Source organism: Rissa tridactyla, chromosome 1, assembly GCF_028500815.1.
Source record: "Rissa tridactyla isolate bRisTri1 chromosome 1, bRisTri1.patW.cur.20221130, whole genome shotgun sequence".
NCBI classification, from domain to species: domain Eukaryota; kingdom Metazoa; phylum Chordata; class Aves; order Charadriiformes; family Laridae; genus Rissa; species Rissa tridactyla.
Genome location: NC_071466.1, coordinates 218,514,720 through 218,529,858, shown reverse-complemented (window position 1 = coordinate 218,529,858; position 15,139 = coordinate 218,514,720). Strand labels below are relative to the sequence as shown.

General features: G+C 61.6%; 2 protein-coding genes across 2 annotated transcripts; one reads left to right on the top strand and one right to left on the bottom strand.

The window, feature by feature from the left end:
• Positions 1-48: 48 nt before the first annotated feature.
• On the bottom strand, positions 49-9,687 carry GCC1 (GRIP and coiled-coil domain containing 1). The gene is made up of 3 exons (XM_054200034.1): positions 9,605-9,687; positions 7,225-8,283; positions 49-5,930 (listed from the first exon to the last, which is right to left on the bottom strand). Exons 2-3 carry the CDS (start codon positions 8,269-8,271, stop codon positions 4,626-4,628), a joined length of 2,352 nt encoding a protein of 783 aa, XP_054056009.1. The 5' UTR covers positions 8,272-8,283; positions 9,605-9,687; the 3' UTR covers positions 49-4,625.
• Positions 9,688-9,931: 244 nt separating this feature from the next.
• Positions 9,932-13,998, top strand: ARF5 (ADP ribosylation factor 5). Its single transcript, XM_054200142.1, has 6 exons — positions 9,932-10,076; positions 10,195-10,275; positions 11,754-11,863; positions 12,256-12,327; positions 13,161-13,286; positions 13,425-13,998. The coding sequence occupies exons 1-6, from the start codon at positions 10,010-10,012 to the stop codon at positions 13,509-13,511; spliced, it is 543 nt and encodes a 180-aa protein (XP_054056117.1). The 5' UTR covers positions 9,932-10,009; the 3' UTR covers positions 13,512-13,998.
• The last annotated feature ends 1,141 nt before the right edge of the window (positions 13,999-15,139 follow it).

Sequence of the window (15,139 nt, the reverse complement as noted above, 5' to 3'; positions counted from 1 at the left end):
AATGATTTTTCACTCAAGCGTGCGGACAAGAATCACCAAAACCCAGAAAACCCAGCCTTCTCTCTACTACCTTTGCTTTGTGCTTGAACGCAGCACCTCTGGCCGCCACGGGCTGTCACCCACTGCCGTCCCTAAGGCAGAGTGGGGGGTTTCGTACCCCCCTGTGGTGGCCCATGGGCACCTCCAGAGACGCTCGTGCTTCCCCATGATCTAACAGCAACAACGGGTCAAACTCACAAGCCGAATAATTTAGGTTTTTTTTTCCACCTGTTCAAGCAGAGTTTTGGCGGAGAACACCGGGGCCGGCGGCTCTGGCAGACCCCAGCACCGTGTTGAGAGGCTCAGCCGCCCGGCAAAGCGCGGCAGCGCCGGCAGCTCCGAGCCTTGCCGGCTGTGAAGCGCCGAGGGAAGCCGGGCGCGAAGTGCTGCGTGAGCACACGCTGGCAGCCGGCCCCGGCGGGGCTGACACGTAACCGGAGGTCACCAAACAGCGAGCAGAGTCAGGCTCCAAAGGGGGTGTTTTTCACTTTTATTTCAGGGGCAGTGGCTGACTGAAGAGAGCGGGAGGGAGGTGGGGGAAGGTCTGAGGGAAGGAGGAGTAGGGAGAGGGGCCGGAGGGGCCCAGAGGAAGGAATCGCGCTGGGAGAGCTGCACGAGATCAACAATAACACAAAGGGCCTTGCTTTGGCAGCTCCTGGAGATGTTCCCCCACGGCCACCTCCTTTGTAGCTGCTCCTTTTTTCCTCCATCAGGTGAGGAGACGCTCCTTAAACCCCGCTGGTCACTGAGCAGCGGCTCCGCATGGTCCCAGCTGGACCCCGTTTTGGTCCCTTCACCATCACCGCCCCTGCTGCACCCTCCCCGCCCGCCGGGCTCTTTCCAGCTTGGCTGGCAATTCTTCCTGCCCTAGGAGGATCCCGGACCTGTGGGTGGGGAAGAGCCACCTCACAGTGCTCCCGGGACAGCCGAGTCCGTCCTGCTGCATGGGACGACCATCACGAAACCCGCCACCACTCGGGATCTCTGCCAGGTGCCTTCATTCTCCAGGCAGAGGCTCTTCCTGAAGAGCAGGAGGCAAAGGCAGAGCAGGGATCGCCCGGCAGCGCGGGCAGCGAAGACGATGCAGGAGGAACCATCATCACCCTCGGGCGTTGTGGGAATGGCTCCTGCTGCTGCAGGGTAAGATTCTGAGCCATCCCTGTGGTTTCAGAGGCACCACTTGATCCAATCTTTCCAAACCGGGACCAGAGACCGGGCTCTTCTCGGCAGATCCCTTGGCTGAGCCAACACTCGTATCATTGAGAAGCGTCTCAAAGCCGAGGAGCCCAAGACCAAGTGCTCCCTGGAACAAACTCTCCAACGTCCATCCAGTTGCCTCCATCAGAGCGGCACACGGATCCTGCGCGGGGGCAACGTCCACGCCAGCACGAGGAACTGCTGCCTGCTTGGCTTTGCCATCCCCTCCCCAGACCTCCAGCAGCCACAGGCTCTGCCCGGCGCGTTTTTACCCTGAGGATTTTTTTTTTTTTTTTTTTTTTTTGAGGCGAAATTGGCACCAAGGGTTGCATTAGCCGGAGCACTGCCCTTGCCTTCAGCAAGGTGGGATTTGTGGAGCGTGCTCCAGGGACTTGGCCGCTGGCAGGACGAGGATCTGCTGGCACAGCACCAGAGGGGAAAGGACTCCGTCCCGCCCAGCAGCTAAAGCTCTCCCCGCGTGCCGGGTAGGGGGATTGCAGAGGAAGGGTGCGTGGGCTGGGGAGCCCCGCTCGGCTCCTGCGGCCTCGCAGACCCCGCTTCCTCTGCCAGAAAACCAGCCCGACAAACCCCTGCGAGAAAACCTGCAACGCTGCGGCCGGCACAAGGACCGTGCGCTCAAGAGCGAGCAGCAGAGACGGTGCTGAGCAGCGGGGCTCGTCCGGCTGGAACAACGACGGCTCGTCAACCCGGCCGAAACGGTGCTGCCCAGGAGAGCAGCATCCCACCCAAAAAGCTGCCCAGGCTGTTCCGCCTCGGCACGGAGAGCTGCTCAACCAACCTGTTCGTTAACTCGGCCCCAGGACTCGCGAGAGACCTGGGGATTGTTAAAACAAGACTTAATGCCCGTGTTTACAAACGCTTCCCCTGTGCTCTGGGACTGGGAAGTTGTGTTTTAGTAGCCAAGCTTTAATTAAAAACAACGCAGGTGCATGAAAACAAAACTCGAGTGAGATTTTTGCCTACGCAGATGAGAAAGCTCTAGAAGCCTCAGTAAAAGCCCAGCTGGGAGTAGCCGGTTCCCAGGGCTGCAGGCAACTACCCAGCATCTCTGGAAGCAAAACATCCCTCCCTGGTTTTAAGAGAGTAGTGACCATTTAAATACCAGCACAAACACTTCCCGATGGGCGCTTTTCCAGGAGAGCCAGCCAGCACAGCGCCGCCGGCCTCGCAGAGATGCTCCGTCTTCCCATGTCGGATAACTTAATGCCAACAGGCGGCACCGGACACACAATGGCTGGCACACACTTGTTTTTTTTCTCCTGACCTTGCATACCCTTCGATACAGAAAGCGTTGGCACCCTGTGCCAGTCCCCAGGAGCAGTTCAGTGCAGCAGACACCGTTTGGGACAGGGAAACCCGCCCTGCTGACCCCGCAGAACCGCCCAAAGCCCCCGTGTGAGCCGCCCCGAGATACGGCATTGCCCCCCCGGCCACACCAACCAGCCAGGATCCGGGCTCGGCCACTGAGCCCTCTCACGCCGCTCTGCTGCTTTGCTTGTGTGCTGCTTTTCAGAGCCAGGGCCCGTCCCAGGGGAGCAGGTCCGGGCAGTGCCGGGGGGGGCTGCAGCGGGACGGATGCTGCACCCCTGGGTCCCGGGGACTGGGCGACCAGTGGGTGCCCTCTAGTGGCCCCAGCACCCAGGGGCTCGGCTGGGGAGGTCCCCGGGGAACCCAGCCTGTCCCTGCAGGCGGGTAGCTGCTTCCCCGTCTCAACCACCATGGCAGGCGAAGGGAAGGCAACCGGGCAAAGCCTGCCCTCGACCAGCCAAAACTGGGCTTTGAGGGTGAAACGGCGCGTTCCCCTTCTCCAGCCTGTCGGCTCTCAAGGCACCCGCGCGCAGGGCTCAAACAACAAGCGTCAGGTTCCTGCTGTGGCAGAGGGGAGAGGAGTCGTCTCGTGCTGGCGCTGGTCTCACAGCGAGCCGGGGGGCAGGAGCAGGCAGCTCCCCCAGCGCGCTCGCAGCCGCACGCCGCAGCTCCCTGCAGCCCCGACCCTTCTCACACACCCCACTAACGTTCAAAACACACGCTGTCGTGGTTTTAGTCTTGCAGCCGTTCACACAACGCCTATTTCAGCCATTTTCCCAGCGAGCCAAGGCGTTCAGCTCCGGCGTCCTGGCTCTTAAGCAGCCGGGAGTCGGCGGACCCGGAGCACAACTGCAGAACGCAGGAAGGCCAGTGGGGAGCGGACTGCGCTCCACCAAAGCCAGAGGTGTTTCAAAACGTTTTGGCTTCCTTCCTGCCACGCTTAACGACTTGCAAGGAAGTTACGCAAGAACACCAAGGTCCACACGGCAGCCGGCCAGGCCTTCACCCTCACAGTCTTCACTGCAAGCCCAGGGCACGCGCCAACCCCAGAGCTGTCACCTTCCGCCCCTCGCTGCTGCTTCCATCCCAGCAGGAACAACGCCTTGCTTCCCAAACCAACATCGCGGAACAACCCAAACTTCACCAGAACTCCCATACGCTCGGAAAATGACTGCCTGAAGGGTCAACGTGCCTATTGCAGCCTTTCCTCACTTTGCTTTCCGCGACAGCCTGCTTCCCATCGCAGAGAGCGTGAGAAAGCTCAGACACCCGCTCCAGAGAACTGCTGCACGGCACCTGCTGGCGTCACGCTGGTGGGGAACCCCTCTGGCAGCACTGCAGTTACAGCGGTTCAAACTGTTAAACGCTTGGGATACCTTTCCTCCTTCCCGGGAAACACCAATAACTGCAAAGAGTATCCCTAGTCCGCAATGTCACACACCGTAACACACTGTGCCACCCGACAGTCCCCGGTGCTGCCAGGAGCTGCTGCATCCACTGGGATAAATTTGGCTCTAGGTAAAAAAAAAGAAAACCAACTTTTGAGAAATCACTCAAGATTTTCTGCATTTGGATGACGCTGGCAGTTAAGACTCATCATTCTTGCAGGCTCTCAGCTCTTTTGTCTTATGCTATTTTAGCACCATATTAAGTGCTTCCCCCTCACCTTTAAATCTGTCTGGTGTTTGAAGAGACAAGAGAGTTGCACCCTGACAGAGCTCCTCATCCTACGCCTGACAGGTAGGGATTTTTTTTAAAACTGTGTTTAAAAAAGCATCAGTATCTTCACTTTTTTTTTTTCTTCTTTTTTTAAATCAAGTTCCAACTCAGAGCAAGTTCTCACACCAGAGGGCAAGACGGCACTGTGACCCTAGTGGAGCGGTTGGCACAATTCTACTGTAAATGAGTGCTGAGAGCACTAGGTTAAGCCCAATTCTTTGCTGAGAGCTCCCTGCTCCACTGCACGGCTGGAAAGAGGTTACACCGCAAGTGAAGTGGTCTTAGTTAATAATCAGAAACCTGTTACTGTGCGAAAGCAGTTAGGAATAAAAGCTACCGCCTCATCTCTTCCCAGAAAGCCACCAGCTGCTCTGAGCCGACTGTTTTGTGATCGTTTGCTTTTCTTCGGGGCTGAAATGCAGAATAGTCAATATGGCAGTTAGGGTCTGCTGGCGACCAAGAGAATCTGGCAGCGTCAAAAATCTATAGACAATGTTCTTGAGGTATTCCAGGTTGGCTCCCTCTCTGCTCCTGTCTCTGAAGTTCTTCTCGATTTCGCTTTGAAGTGCGGATACCTCTTCCCGGTGCTTCTCCTCCTCAACCAAGATTTTCTCCTGCAGCTGGTGAACTTGCATTTCCAGCTTGTGCTTCTGCTTCCTCAGCGCCACAATTTCCACTTCTTTGCGAGCCAGCTGCTCCGCGTACAAGAAGAAGGTGGGCTCGCTGGCAGCAGAGAGATGCAGAGCCTGGGGGAGCATCTCTGAGGAATCGTTACCTGGTGAGTCACTGCTAGTAACGTCAGCGCCTGACGCTAGGTAATTTTTGGATCCTTGAAGCCCGTAAGGCAACGTGACAGATCTCAGCTGCTCCAGCTCTTGGTCCTTTTCTGCCAGCACCGCCAGTGCTCGGTCCCGCTGTTTGTGCATCTCCTCCTCCAGCTTCAGCGCCCGCTCCCTGTAGTCCAGCTGGCATCGCTCTAATTCCTGCCGGTGAATTTGCTGCAGCTGGGACAACTCTTGCTTCTTGGCTTCCATGTCTTGCTGGTGCTGCTTCTCCATTTCATCAGAGGAGAGCTGAAGCACAATATATTTCTCCTTCAGGTCAGCCAGGTGCTCTTGAGCCTCCTCCAGTTCTTTAGCCAGATTGCCATCTTTGGCCGACTTGTTCTTGAGAACCACTTGTGCCCTCATCTTGTACCTTTCAAACTCTTCCTTCAGCTGCTTCAGCTCCTGCTGATAGTACAAAGCAGTGGCCTTCTCACCATCCCCAGTCTCAGTGCCCTTTGGCAGCTCCAGCTCACACAGCTTCTCGATGTCCAGAGCGGGCTGGCTCTTCTTCGCTGCTGCCTGCAAGAGCTTCTTCAGCTTCTCCATTTTATCCTTCAGAACGTTAACATCGAGATTGGATTCTTCTATGTGAATATCAACTGGGGATCGGCTGGAGGCAGCGATGGCCAGGGTTTTGTTCTCCAGGTCCAACTGCACGATGCGGTCCTTTAGCTTCTGAATGACCGCTTGGTCTTTCTGCTTGGCTTTTTCGTAAGTGCCAAGTAGTTCGGACACTTCGGAGACTTGGCTCTCCAGGTCGGCCACTCGCCGCTCCTCCATCTGGGCATGCTGGCGGAGCTGCTCCTCCGCCTGCGCAGTCTGCGAGCAGAGAGACACGGGAGGGACAGATTAGCTCAACGCTCAGGGCAGGAGGTCTGCGCTTCACACGGGGGCTTAATTCTGCTCTGCTGCACTCCAAACACGGGCAGGGCCAGCCTTTCCCCTAGAATCCCCCACAAGCCACCACACTGACTTGCCTTTTTGGGTATTTGTTTATTTGGGGATAAAATAAACTAAAAGCATTTCTGCTTTTGTTCCCTGCCCTGTGGGGCTCCCGTTACCAGCGTTATCTGCATTGCTGTAGGTGTGCGGGGGCAGGGGTGGGAAGCAGCAAACTCACGTCACAATCTGCTACAGGACTTTTTTAAAAACACGTGTGTGCTCTAAAGCTTTCTCGCATCTAACTGCAATTTACTTAAATCCCATGCTTTGTTGCACTGATAACATAATTCAGTGGTTTCTGCATAGCTACAGCAAACACCTGGTGTTCCCAGTTTTTACAGCTATTGAGATCCGACTGACTCTGGACAACAGCAGCACTTGACAAACACCACCACGAACTAAACCACAGCCCGAGCCAGGTCACCTTCACCTCTGTCAGAGAGAAGCTGTTGGAGACCATTTCCGAAAAAGGGGTGAACTGCGCTAAACCAGTCTGATGCTTCAGATTAGAAAGAAGAAAACTTGTTCCAGACCGCAAGGAGATGAGGAAGATCCCATTCTAGAGCGTTTCCAGATGGAAATTCAGTTACTGGTGCCAACCCCTGAGCACGTTACCCACAACCCGCAGAGTCACACGGGTTCCCCTTTTCCACCACATCCCTCTTTCCAGCTCTTCGCCCTCCCCCTGCACGCACACAGACTAGAGCCCTTCTTTCCTAGAGCGCTCCGAGCTCAACTGAAGGAGGTTGGTTTTTATAAACTCCTATAATTGTGCCTTGTGTGTTGCACTTACAGAGACAAGCCCACACTCACTGCCATCGCGGGGCAGAGGAAGTGTCTCTCCTCCCAAGCCCGGCCACTGTCACACCAGACAGTAACATGTTCAGAGCCAAATGACACTGTGGAGGATGGTCACCACAAAGGTTGCTCCCAAATCCAATGGTCCCCACCCCAATTAATGGCTTAGACGCTGTATCACAAACAGCTTTTATTTTCCTCAGGGACTATCATCCCATCAAACAAAGCCATGACGCTCTCATTTATTTCAAGCCTCTTGGACTCTGGGGGACTGGGAAGGGGAGTTTGTGCTCCTCCAGCCTCAAACCCTGCCCCAATCGCTGCCGATACATCCCCCAGAGTTAGCTGCTCCAGGGCCCAGACAAGGAATTACCTTCTTCATCTCTTGCAACAGCTGCACGTGGAAGTGGTTCTTAAGGCTGGCCATCTCCTCCTGCAGATCCTGTATCCGGGGGTCTGGCTTGTTGCTCTCCTCCTGGACAGCCTGCAGCTCTCTCTTCAGGTCCTCCACCTCCTGGCTCAGCTGTTTGATCTGCAGCTCGTACCCCTCGGCGCGGTCAGCCATGCACGCCCTGCCGGCCAGCACCTCCCTGGTCTCCTCCAGCTTCAGCTCCGCGTCCTGGCGCAAAGTCCTCTCGCTCTGCAGCAGCTTCTGCAGCTCCCGCAGCATGACAGCATGGTCAGCCTGTTCCTGGGCTCGGTCGTGCTGCTGCGTGATCAGACGGGCTTTGGTCTCGGCGAGCTGCTCCTGGACAGATTTCAGCTCCGTCTCCAACTTCTCGGTCTCGTCCTCTGCTTTCTTAATGGCGTCATCCAGATCCTGCTTCATCTTCTTCTTGTCTGCTTGGTAGGAGGCTTCCATGCGGGACTTCTCCTGCGTGACTGTTGACAGAGCACTGGTCAAAGTGGCCAGCTGGGTCTTCAGCTGGAGGACTCTCTTATCAGCCTCACTAGCAGCAGATAACACATCCCCGCTGCTCGTGCTGATGCCGCTCTCTGAACCGCTCGTCTCTTCTGATTTAAGAGAGAAAGCGGCGGCCGTGGGCTTATCATCCTCAGGCCCTGGTTCACCCTTGGTACTGGCCAGACTGGCAGCGGTGTCTGCACTGGTAGCTGTCCCCGCGCTATCTTCACTGTGAACTGAACTCCTGTCATCAGCAGAATCGGCAAAGGAAGAGCTGGAGTTCGGCACAGACACAGGCTGAGCACCGCTCAGGCCAAGATCCGCCTCGTGAGACACGGACAATACTTTCAAGCTGGCTTCCAAGGCTTCCTTCTCCTTGAGTAGGCTCTTGTAGGCTCTGACGACATCCTTCAGCCGAACCTGGTACTGAAGAAGCTGCTTCTTCTGCGATTCAATAGTCTCCAGAAGATCTTTTTTACTTGGGCCCCCTCCAAAGTTCATGCCAAACTTCTCCATGATTGATGCAAGCTGAAAGGAGAAAACCAGCACAAAGGTCAAACGAGCAGCAAAGGCAGGTTTGCGATCGGCAGGAGCAGGCGGCTAAGCAGGACCCCCATCCCGAACCCCCCCAGGACACCACGCGGTTAACGACTCTGCAATGCATCTGTCAGCAGGCACTGAACCCCGCAAAGCGCCCGCACGCCCCAGGGGCCGCAGGGCTCAGGTCCTGCTCGGAGGGGAAACGAGCTCCTGCTACGACTCGGATGCCTCAAGGCAGAGAAAATGCTTTAACGCCCCGTACATCAATATCTGCCACTGCAGCCGCCCCCCCCCGCGTCAGTCAGGGGGGGTTTACATCCGTAAATGGCTCGGTTTTTACTTTTCAAGAGAAACAACCCCCTGGCCTATCCCTTAGCAGCGCCGCCGCCTGCTGCAAAGGCAATCCAACCGCCGCCAGCTCGGGGTGGGGGGCCCCAGCTCTCAGGGGTCCCCCATGGTAGGTCACGGAGCTGGGGGGGGGTCCACTGCAGAGGACCTGCTGTGGAGGGGTGAGGTGTCAGCACCCGGGTCCAGAGAATTCATGGGAGGGGAGCGAGTGTGGGTGGGACAGGGACTCGGTGGGGGTCAGGGGGGGCGAAGCTGTGGGGGGAGGGCCTGGGGGCAGCCACTGAGGCAGGGGGGCTGCGGTGCAGTGGCAGAGGGGTCACAGGGCTGCTGCGGAGGGGAGAGCGGGAGAGACTGTGGGGCTGTGGTGGAAGGGCACGGGGGGGAGGGGCAGGCAGGGCCAACGGACCGTGGGGCAGGGGGGACCTATAGGGCGGGGTGGGCCGTGAGGCAGGGAGGAGGGCCTGTGGGGCCGGGCGGGCAGAGGAGGCTTTTGGGCAGAGACAGGGAGGACGGTGGGATGGGGCCCATGGAGTTGAGGAGGGCCGTGGGGCAGGGGAGGGGGTCCCGTGGGGCCGTGGTGGAGGGGCACGGCGGGCGGTGGTGGAGGGGGGAGCCTGTGGGGCAAGGGGGGGAGCCTGTGGGGCCGTGGCGGAGGGACGGGGGCCGTGGGGCGGGGAGGCCTTTTGGGACGAGGGGGGAGCCGTAGGGTCATGGTGGAGGGGCACGGGGGACTGTGGGGCAGGGGGGGCAATGCGGGGGTCGCGGGTGGCCGTGGGGCCGCGGCGGAGGACCCGGGGGCGGGGTCACGGGTGGATCCGAGGGCGTCGCGGGAGGTCGTAAGGCCGTGGCGGGGGGGTCCGGGGGGGTGGCGGGGGGTCCGGGGGAACGGCGGGGGGACGGGAGGGGAAGGGGGGCTGGTCCCGTGGGGCGGGGGCGTCTCCAAGGCAACCGCAGGCCTTACCTCCGGGCCGGCGCCGCGCGCCACTTCCGCCGGACGCCCCCTGCCGCCGACGCGCGCTGCGCACGCGCCTCCGCCGGGCAGGGGCGGGGCCGCCGGCGCGCCGGTAGGGGTGAGGTCGGGGGGCGGGTCTAAGCGCAGCGGGGCGGGGCCATCCAAGGGAGGGGGCGGGGCTTCCCATGAGGGCGTGGGCGGTGCGCCGCTGCGGGGGCGTGGCTTATCCTCGAGGGGCGTGGCCGGGCGGTGCAGGGTGCGGAGCGGCCGCCGTGGGGGCGTGTCCCGGTGCGCGGGGGGCGGGGCCTGCGGCGCGGCGGAGCGCGGAGGCAGCGGGGTGGCAGCGCGGCCGGCCCGTCCCGTCCCCTCCCGTCCCCTCCCGTCCCTCCCGCCGCCGCCGCCGCCGCCGCCGCCATGGGCCTCACGGTCTCCGCCATCTTCTCCCGCATTTTCGGGAAGAAGCAGATGCGGATCCTGATGGGTGAGCGCGGGGGCGGGGAGCAGGGCCGGGGAGCAGGGCCGGGCGGGGGATGGGGATGGGGATGAGGCCGGGGCACGTACCGGTAACCGGCGCCGGTGACACCGCCTCCTCGTTGCAGTGGGGCTGGACGCTGCCGGCAAGACCACCATCCTCTACAAGCTGAAGCTGGGTGAGATCGTCACCACCATCCCCACCATCGGTGAGTGCCCCGGCACCGGGCAGCGCCCCCATTGAGCACCGGGTGCCGGGCAAGACCCCCACCCTGCTGCTGACAGCCAGCACCGGTTACCGGGTAGGGCCCCCCACCCTGCCTCTGACAGCAGACACCGGGCAGGGTCCCCATCGGGCAAACAGTACCGGGCAGGGCCCCCATCGAGCACTGGGCACCGGGCAGAGCCCCCCATCCTCCCTCTGACACCTGGCACCGGGCAGGGTCCCCCCCCCCCGCCCATCCCGCAGGCCCTAGTGCCCACCCGGGTACCGCTCTCCCGAGGGTCCCCCCCCACCGGTGCGCCCTGGTCAGCTGGGGGCCACCTGGGGTGAGATGTGCCACATGACGCCACGATGCCCTGTCCTAGCCGTTACCCTCCCGTTACCCCGTGCCTGTCTGGGTACCGGGCTGTGTCTGGTGAGGAGCACGGCTCCCACCCCAAAATAGCCCTTGTGGTTCCCAGCACGGGCATGGGCACAGACCACCCTCCCTGACCTGCGCCTGCCCCGCCGTGATGAAGACGGAGCCAGTGCCATTACTCCGGCATGGTCTGGCTCCGGTCCGGAGAGCACAAGGGCGCTTTCGTGGGCAGGAGATCGCTGAGAGCTCATGGGTCCAGGCTGCCCGAGCGGAGCAGGCAGGGCAGGGTGCTCTCCTGCCAGATCCCGGCGCGGAGCCCCCAGCGGGGTGCTCAGCGCCGTCTCCCGTAGCATCTCCCAAGGCTGGTGGGGGTGGATTGGGAATGGGCTGAGCCTCTGGGTCAGGGAGGCTAGCTACCTGTGGTCACCCGCTGGCCAGCGCTGCTGAACATCTTCATTAGTGACCAAGGTGATGGGGGGAGAGCACCCTCGGCAAGCTTGCGGGTGGCCCCGAGCAGGGATGAGTGGTTGTACACCTGAGGGTTGTGCTGCTGTCCAGGGGGAGCTGGGCCGGCTGGAGAAATGGGCAGAGGAACCTCATGGAGGTCAACCAGGGGAGTGCCAAGTCCTGCCCCTGGGGAGGAACAGCCCCAGGCCCTGATCCCTGCTGGAGACTGCTCTGGGGAGAAGGTCCTGGTGGGGGGGAACTTGAACAAGCACCGGGCGTGTGCCCTTGTGGCTTGTGGCCACCAGACCCTGGGCTGCGCTGAGCAGAGCACTGGGAGTGGGTGGGTGGGGAGAAGAGCTCCTGCCCCTCTGCTGAGCTCTGCTGGGACCCCTGGGGGTCCTGGGTCTGGTGCTGGGCTCCCCACAGCAGGAGGGGACGTGCTGGGGTGAGTCCAGCGCGGGGCCGCAGCGATGGTGCAGGGGCTGGAGCACCTCTCGTACGAGGACAGTACAAGAGTAGAGATGGCGTGGGGGGGTCTCATCCATGTGTGAAAATCCCATGTGGGATGGAGATGGAGCCAGGCTCTCCTCGGCTGTACCCAGAGGCAGTGGCACCCTCTGCCCATGCCCCTCCTGCTCCCCTGCCCCCACCCCCCGCAGGCTTCAACGTGGAGACGGTGGAATACAAGAACATCTGCTTCACCGTCTGGGACGTGGGCGGCCAGGACAAAATCCGACCCCTCTGGAGGCACTACTTCCAAAACACGCAGGTACGCGGCGTCAGGGCAGGGATAAACTTCATCAGCCGCAGCGGGGCCAGCCCTGGGCTTCCCCGGGGCTTGTGGCCTGATCCTGCCTGAGCTGGGTGTGTGAGCGGTGGCAGGGAGTGCATCCCAGTCCCTGGAGTGGTGGCACTGGGAGCACTGGGATGGCGTGTGGGTGTTTGCCCCATCACCCCATCGGAGGGAAGCGAGGCAGAGGGGTCCGGAGGAGGAGCAGCTGAGGGGGCAGCACCGTCCCCGGGGTGCTCTGGCTCTGCAAGGGGGGGCCTGGGTGGGCAGTGGGGCCGCTCTCCCCCTTGGCTGGGCGTACCTGCAGCCCACCTGGGACGTCCCCCTCTTCTCGGCGCAAGCTGCCCGCCCCAGCCTGGCTTCTCCCGCAGGGTCTCATCTTCGTGGTGGACAGCAATGACCGAGAGCGAGTGCAGGAGTCTGCCGAGGAGCTGCAGAAGATGGTGAGTGATGGGGGGGGAGGGGATTCGGTCTGGCAGGGAGGTGGGGGGTCCCCCAGCGCCCTCCTCTCGCTCTCCCGGCCTTGCAGCAGCACCCGGGTGGGTGCGAGGTGAGACCTGGCTCTGCCCACGACGGGGGCATCCGTCCGGAGATGGGCTTGGGGACCCCACAGCGACGGCTCTGCCAGGCAGAGGCTGGACCTGCAGCGATCGGGGGCAATTGCAAGGGGGAAAAATGGCTGAGAAAATGCGGTTCTGGGTTTTATTTAGTCAGGGCTTTGCTAGCCACGCACACAGGGCGTGTGCGGAGTGGGGGCAGCATCCAGAAATGATGTCCGAAAGCCAGCCTGCGAGGTGGGGGTGGTTTATTCCTTGGTGCGGCTGCCCAGGCAGGGACAGAGCATCCTTGGGGAGGCAAGCTGGCGCAGAGCAGAGTGTGTCACAGCCCGAGAGCGGGGAGAAGGGACGGGCCGATGCCCGCTGCCCGCTTGCTGTTGTTTGGGGAGCGTCATGTCCCTTCTCCTGCACTGTCTCCGCGGCGGTCGCTGTGTCCCCCCATCCCTGGAACCCCTCGCTCCAACGTGGGCGTCCCTTCAGTGAAGGGCATGGGTGCTCCTGGAAGAGCATCCCAGTGCCACCAAGGCCTCCGGGCAACGATGGGGACAGGAGGCCAGCCAAGACACTGGAGGTGAGCGGAGGAGCTGGAGGGCCCTTGGCGCTTTGGGTCTGTCCCCGGGTCTCGCTTGCCAGGGTGCCGGTGCTGCGGGGGGTCACCGATGGCTCACCGAGAGCCCCCCTGCCCGCCCCCGGCTCAGCCGTCCCCGCTCCCTCCGCAGCTGCAGGAGGACGAGCTGCGGGATGCCGTCTTGCTGGTGTTTGCCAACAAGCAGGACATGCCCAACGCCATGGCGGTGAGCGAGCTGACCGACAAGCTGGGGCTGCAGACGCTGCGCAGCAGGACCGTGAGTGGCCAGGGGTGCCGTCCCCGTCCCCATCCCTGCGGGAGGGACCTGTGGGGCTGCGGGGCTGCTCCTGGGGTGCAGCGGGCGGGCGATCTGCAGAGCCCAGAGCTGTTTTCTCCATCTCCCTCTGTTTTGCAGTGGTACGTGCAGGCAACGTGTGCGACCCAGGGCACGGGGCTCTACGACGGGCTGGACTGGCTATCGCACGAGCTCTCCAAGCGCTAGCCGGGCCAGCGGCACAGGGACCGAATGAGCCGGGGACGTCTCTTCCAACTGCTGTTTTGTTTGGTTTTCTTTGTTTTATTTGGGGAGGGGGGGTGGGGTGGTTTTGTCCTTTCTCCCCAGAGTGGCCTCGTCTCTGTGTGTTTATCTGGTGGGACTTGAACCTCAAGGACTCTTGGGGCAGCTCCACTCGGTGGTGTCCTGCCTTTGCCCCGGCAGCGCTGCGTGCTGGCCGCCCTCCCCACCTGCATGTGCTGTCTGCGAGAGCTTGCCCGGACCTGCTGGGGTGGCATGTCCCCGAGCGTCCCTGCTCCTCACCCAGAGCCGGCGGCGGGGGCTGAGCGGGGCTGGGAGGCAGCCCTGGGCTGCGGGACAGGAAGGATCCCCCCTTTTTATCCTTCGATAAACTTTATAGTTCTCTTTCTCTCGGGGAGGGGGCGTATGGCTGCGTGACGTGCTGTTGTATATCGAGTAATTAAACTCCACCACTTCGTACCCCGCGCCCGGCGCATTTCTGGCTGCCTGTGGGGACCACCTTAGAGCCCCCCTCCCCGACGTGCGTCTTCCACCAGCATCTCTGGGCCGGAATAAAACCCTGCGTGCGCGATGCTTGGGCGCAGAGGAGGTGGGCAGAGCCTCCGAGATGCGTTTGCGAGCCGGTTTCCTCATCCCCTGGTACCAAGAGGGGGGTCTGGCCTGTTTTAGAGCCGCCCCAGGGTGCTGTCGGGGTGGGTGCTGCCTCCGCACGGTGCCTGTGCTGGGGCCACGCCGGGGAAAAAAGCCCTGCGGGGTCGGCTCAGGCCACGTGCTGCAGGAGCGCTAATTGGGTTGTAATTAGTGGGACTGGGCAAAGCCCAGTGCGAGGGCGGCCGTGCTCTGGCGGCGAGCACTGGGAGAAGGGGGAGCAGACTGGTCCTGGGAGCCCGAGGCCGGCTGGGGGGAGGCAGCAGGCGCGGAGCATCCCTGGGGACTGGCGGTGGCAGTGCCACGTGTGGGTGGCGCCGGGGGGGGGGGGTCGCCCGGCAAGGTGCACCCGCAAGCTGCCTGCCCTGCGAAATCGTGAGCCCTGCGGTGGCTGTCCCTCCAGGATGTCCTGGCTGTCCCCAAGGCTGTCCCTGCAGGGATGCGCTGGCTGTCCCCAAGGCTGTCCCTGTGGGGTTACACTGGCTGTCCCCAAGGCTGTCCCTGTGGGGATGTGCTGGCTGTCCCCCCCCAAGCTGTCCCTGTGGGGCTACACTGGCTGTCCCCAAGGCTGTCCCTGTGGGGATACGCTGGTTGTCCCCCCATGATGTCCCTGTGGGGTTACACTGGCTGTCCCCAAGGTTGTCCCTGTGGGGATGCGCTGGTTGTCCCCCCATGATGTCCCTGTGGGGATACGCTGGCTGTCCCCCCATGATGTCCCTGTGGGGTTACACTGGCTGTCCCCAAGGTTGTCCCTGTGGGGATACGCTGGCTGTCCCCCCATGATGTCCCTGTGGGATTACACTGGCTGTCCCCAAGGTTGTCCCTGTGGGGATGCACTGGTTGTCCCCCCATGATGTCCCTGTGGGATTACACTGGCTGTCCCCAAGGTTGTCCCTGTGGGGATGCGCTGGTTGTCCCCCCATGATGTCCCTGTGGGATTACACTGG

Coding starts and splice junctions, on each gene's coding strand:
- ARF5 (XM_054200142.1), top strand. CDS start 10,010: ATGGGCCTCACGGTCTCCGCCATCTTCTCCCGCATTTTCGGGAAGAAG. Junction 10,077..10,194: donor GCAGATGCGGATCCTGATGG/GTGAGCGCGGGG, acceptor TCCTCGTTGCAG/TGGGGCTGGACGCTGCCGGC. Junction 10,276..11,753: donor CACCACCATCCCCACCATCG/GTGAGTGCCCCG, acceptor CACCCCCCGCAG/GCTTCAACGTGGAGACGGTG.
- GCC1 (XM_054200034.1), bottom strand. CDS start 8,271: ATGGAGAAGTTTGGCATGAACTTTGGAGGGGGCCCAAGTAAAAAAGAT. Junction 5,931..7,224: donor TGTTGCAAGAGATGAAGAAG/GTAATTCCTTGT, acceptor CTCTGCTCGCAG/ACTGCGCAGGCGGAGGAGCA.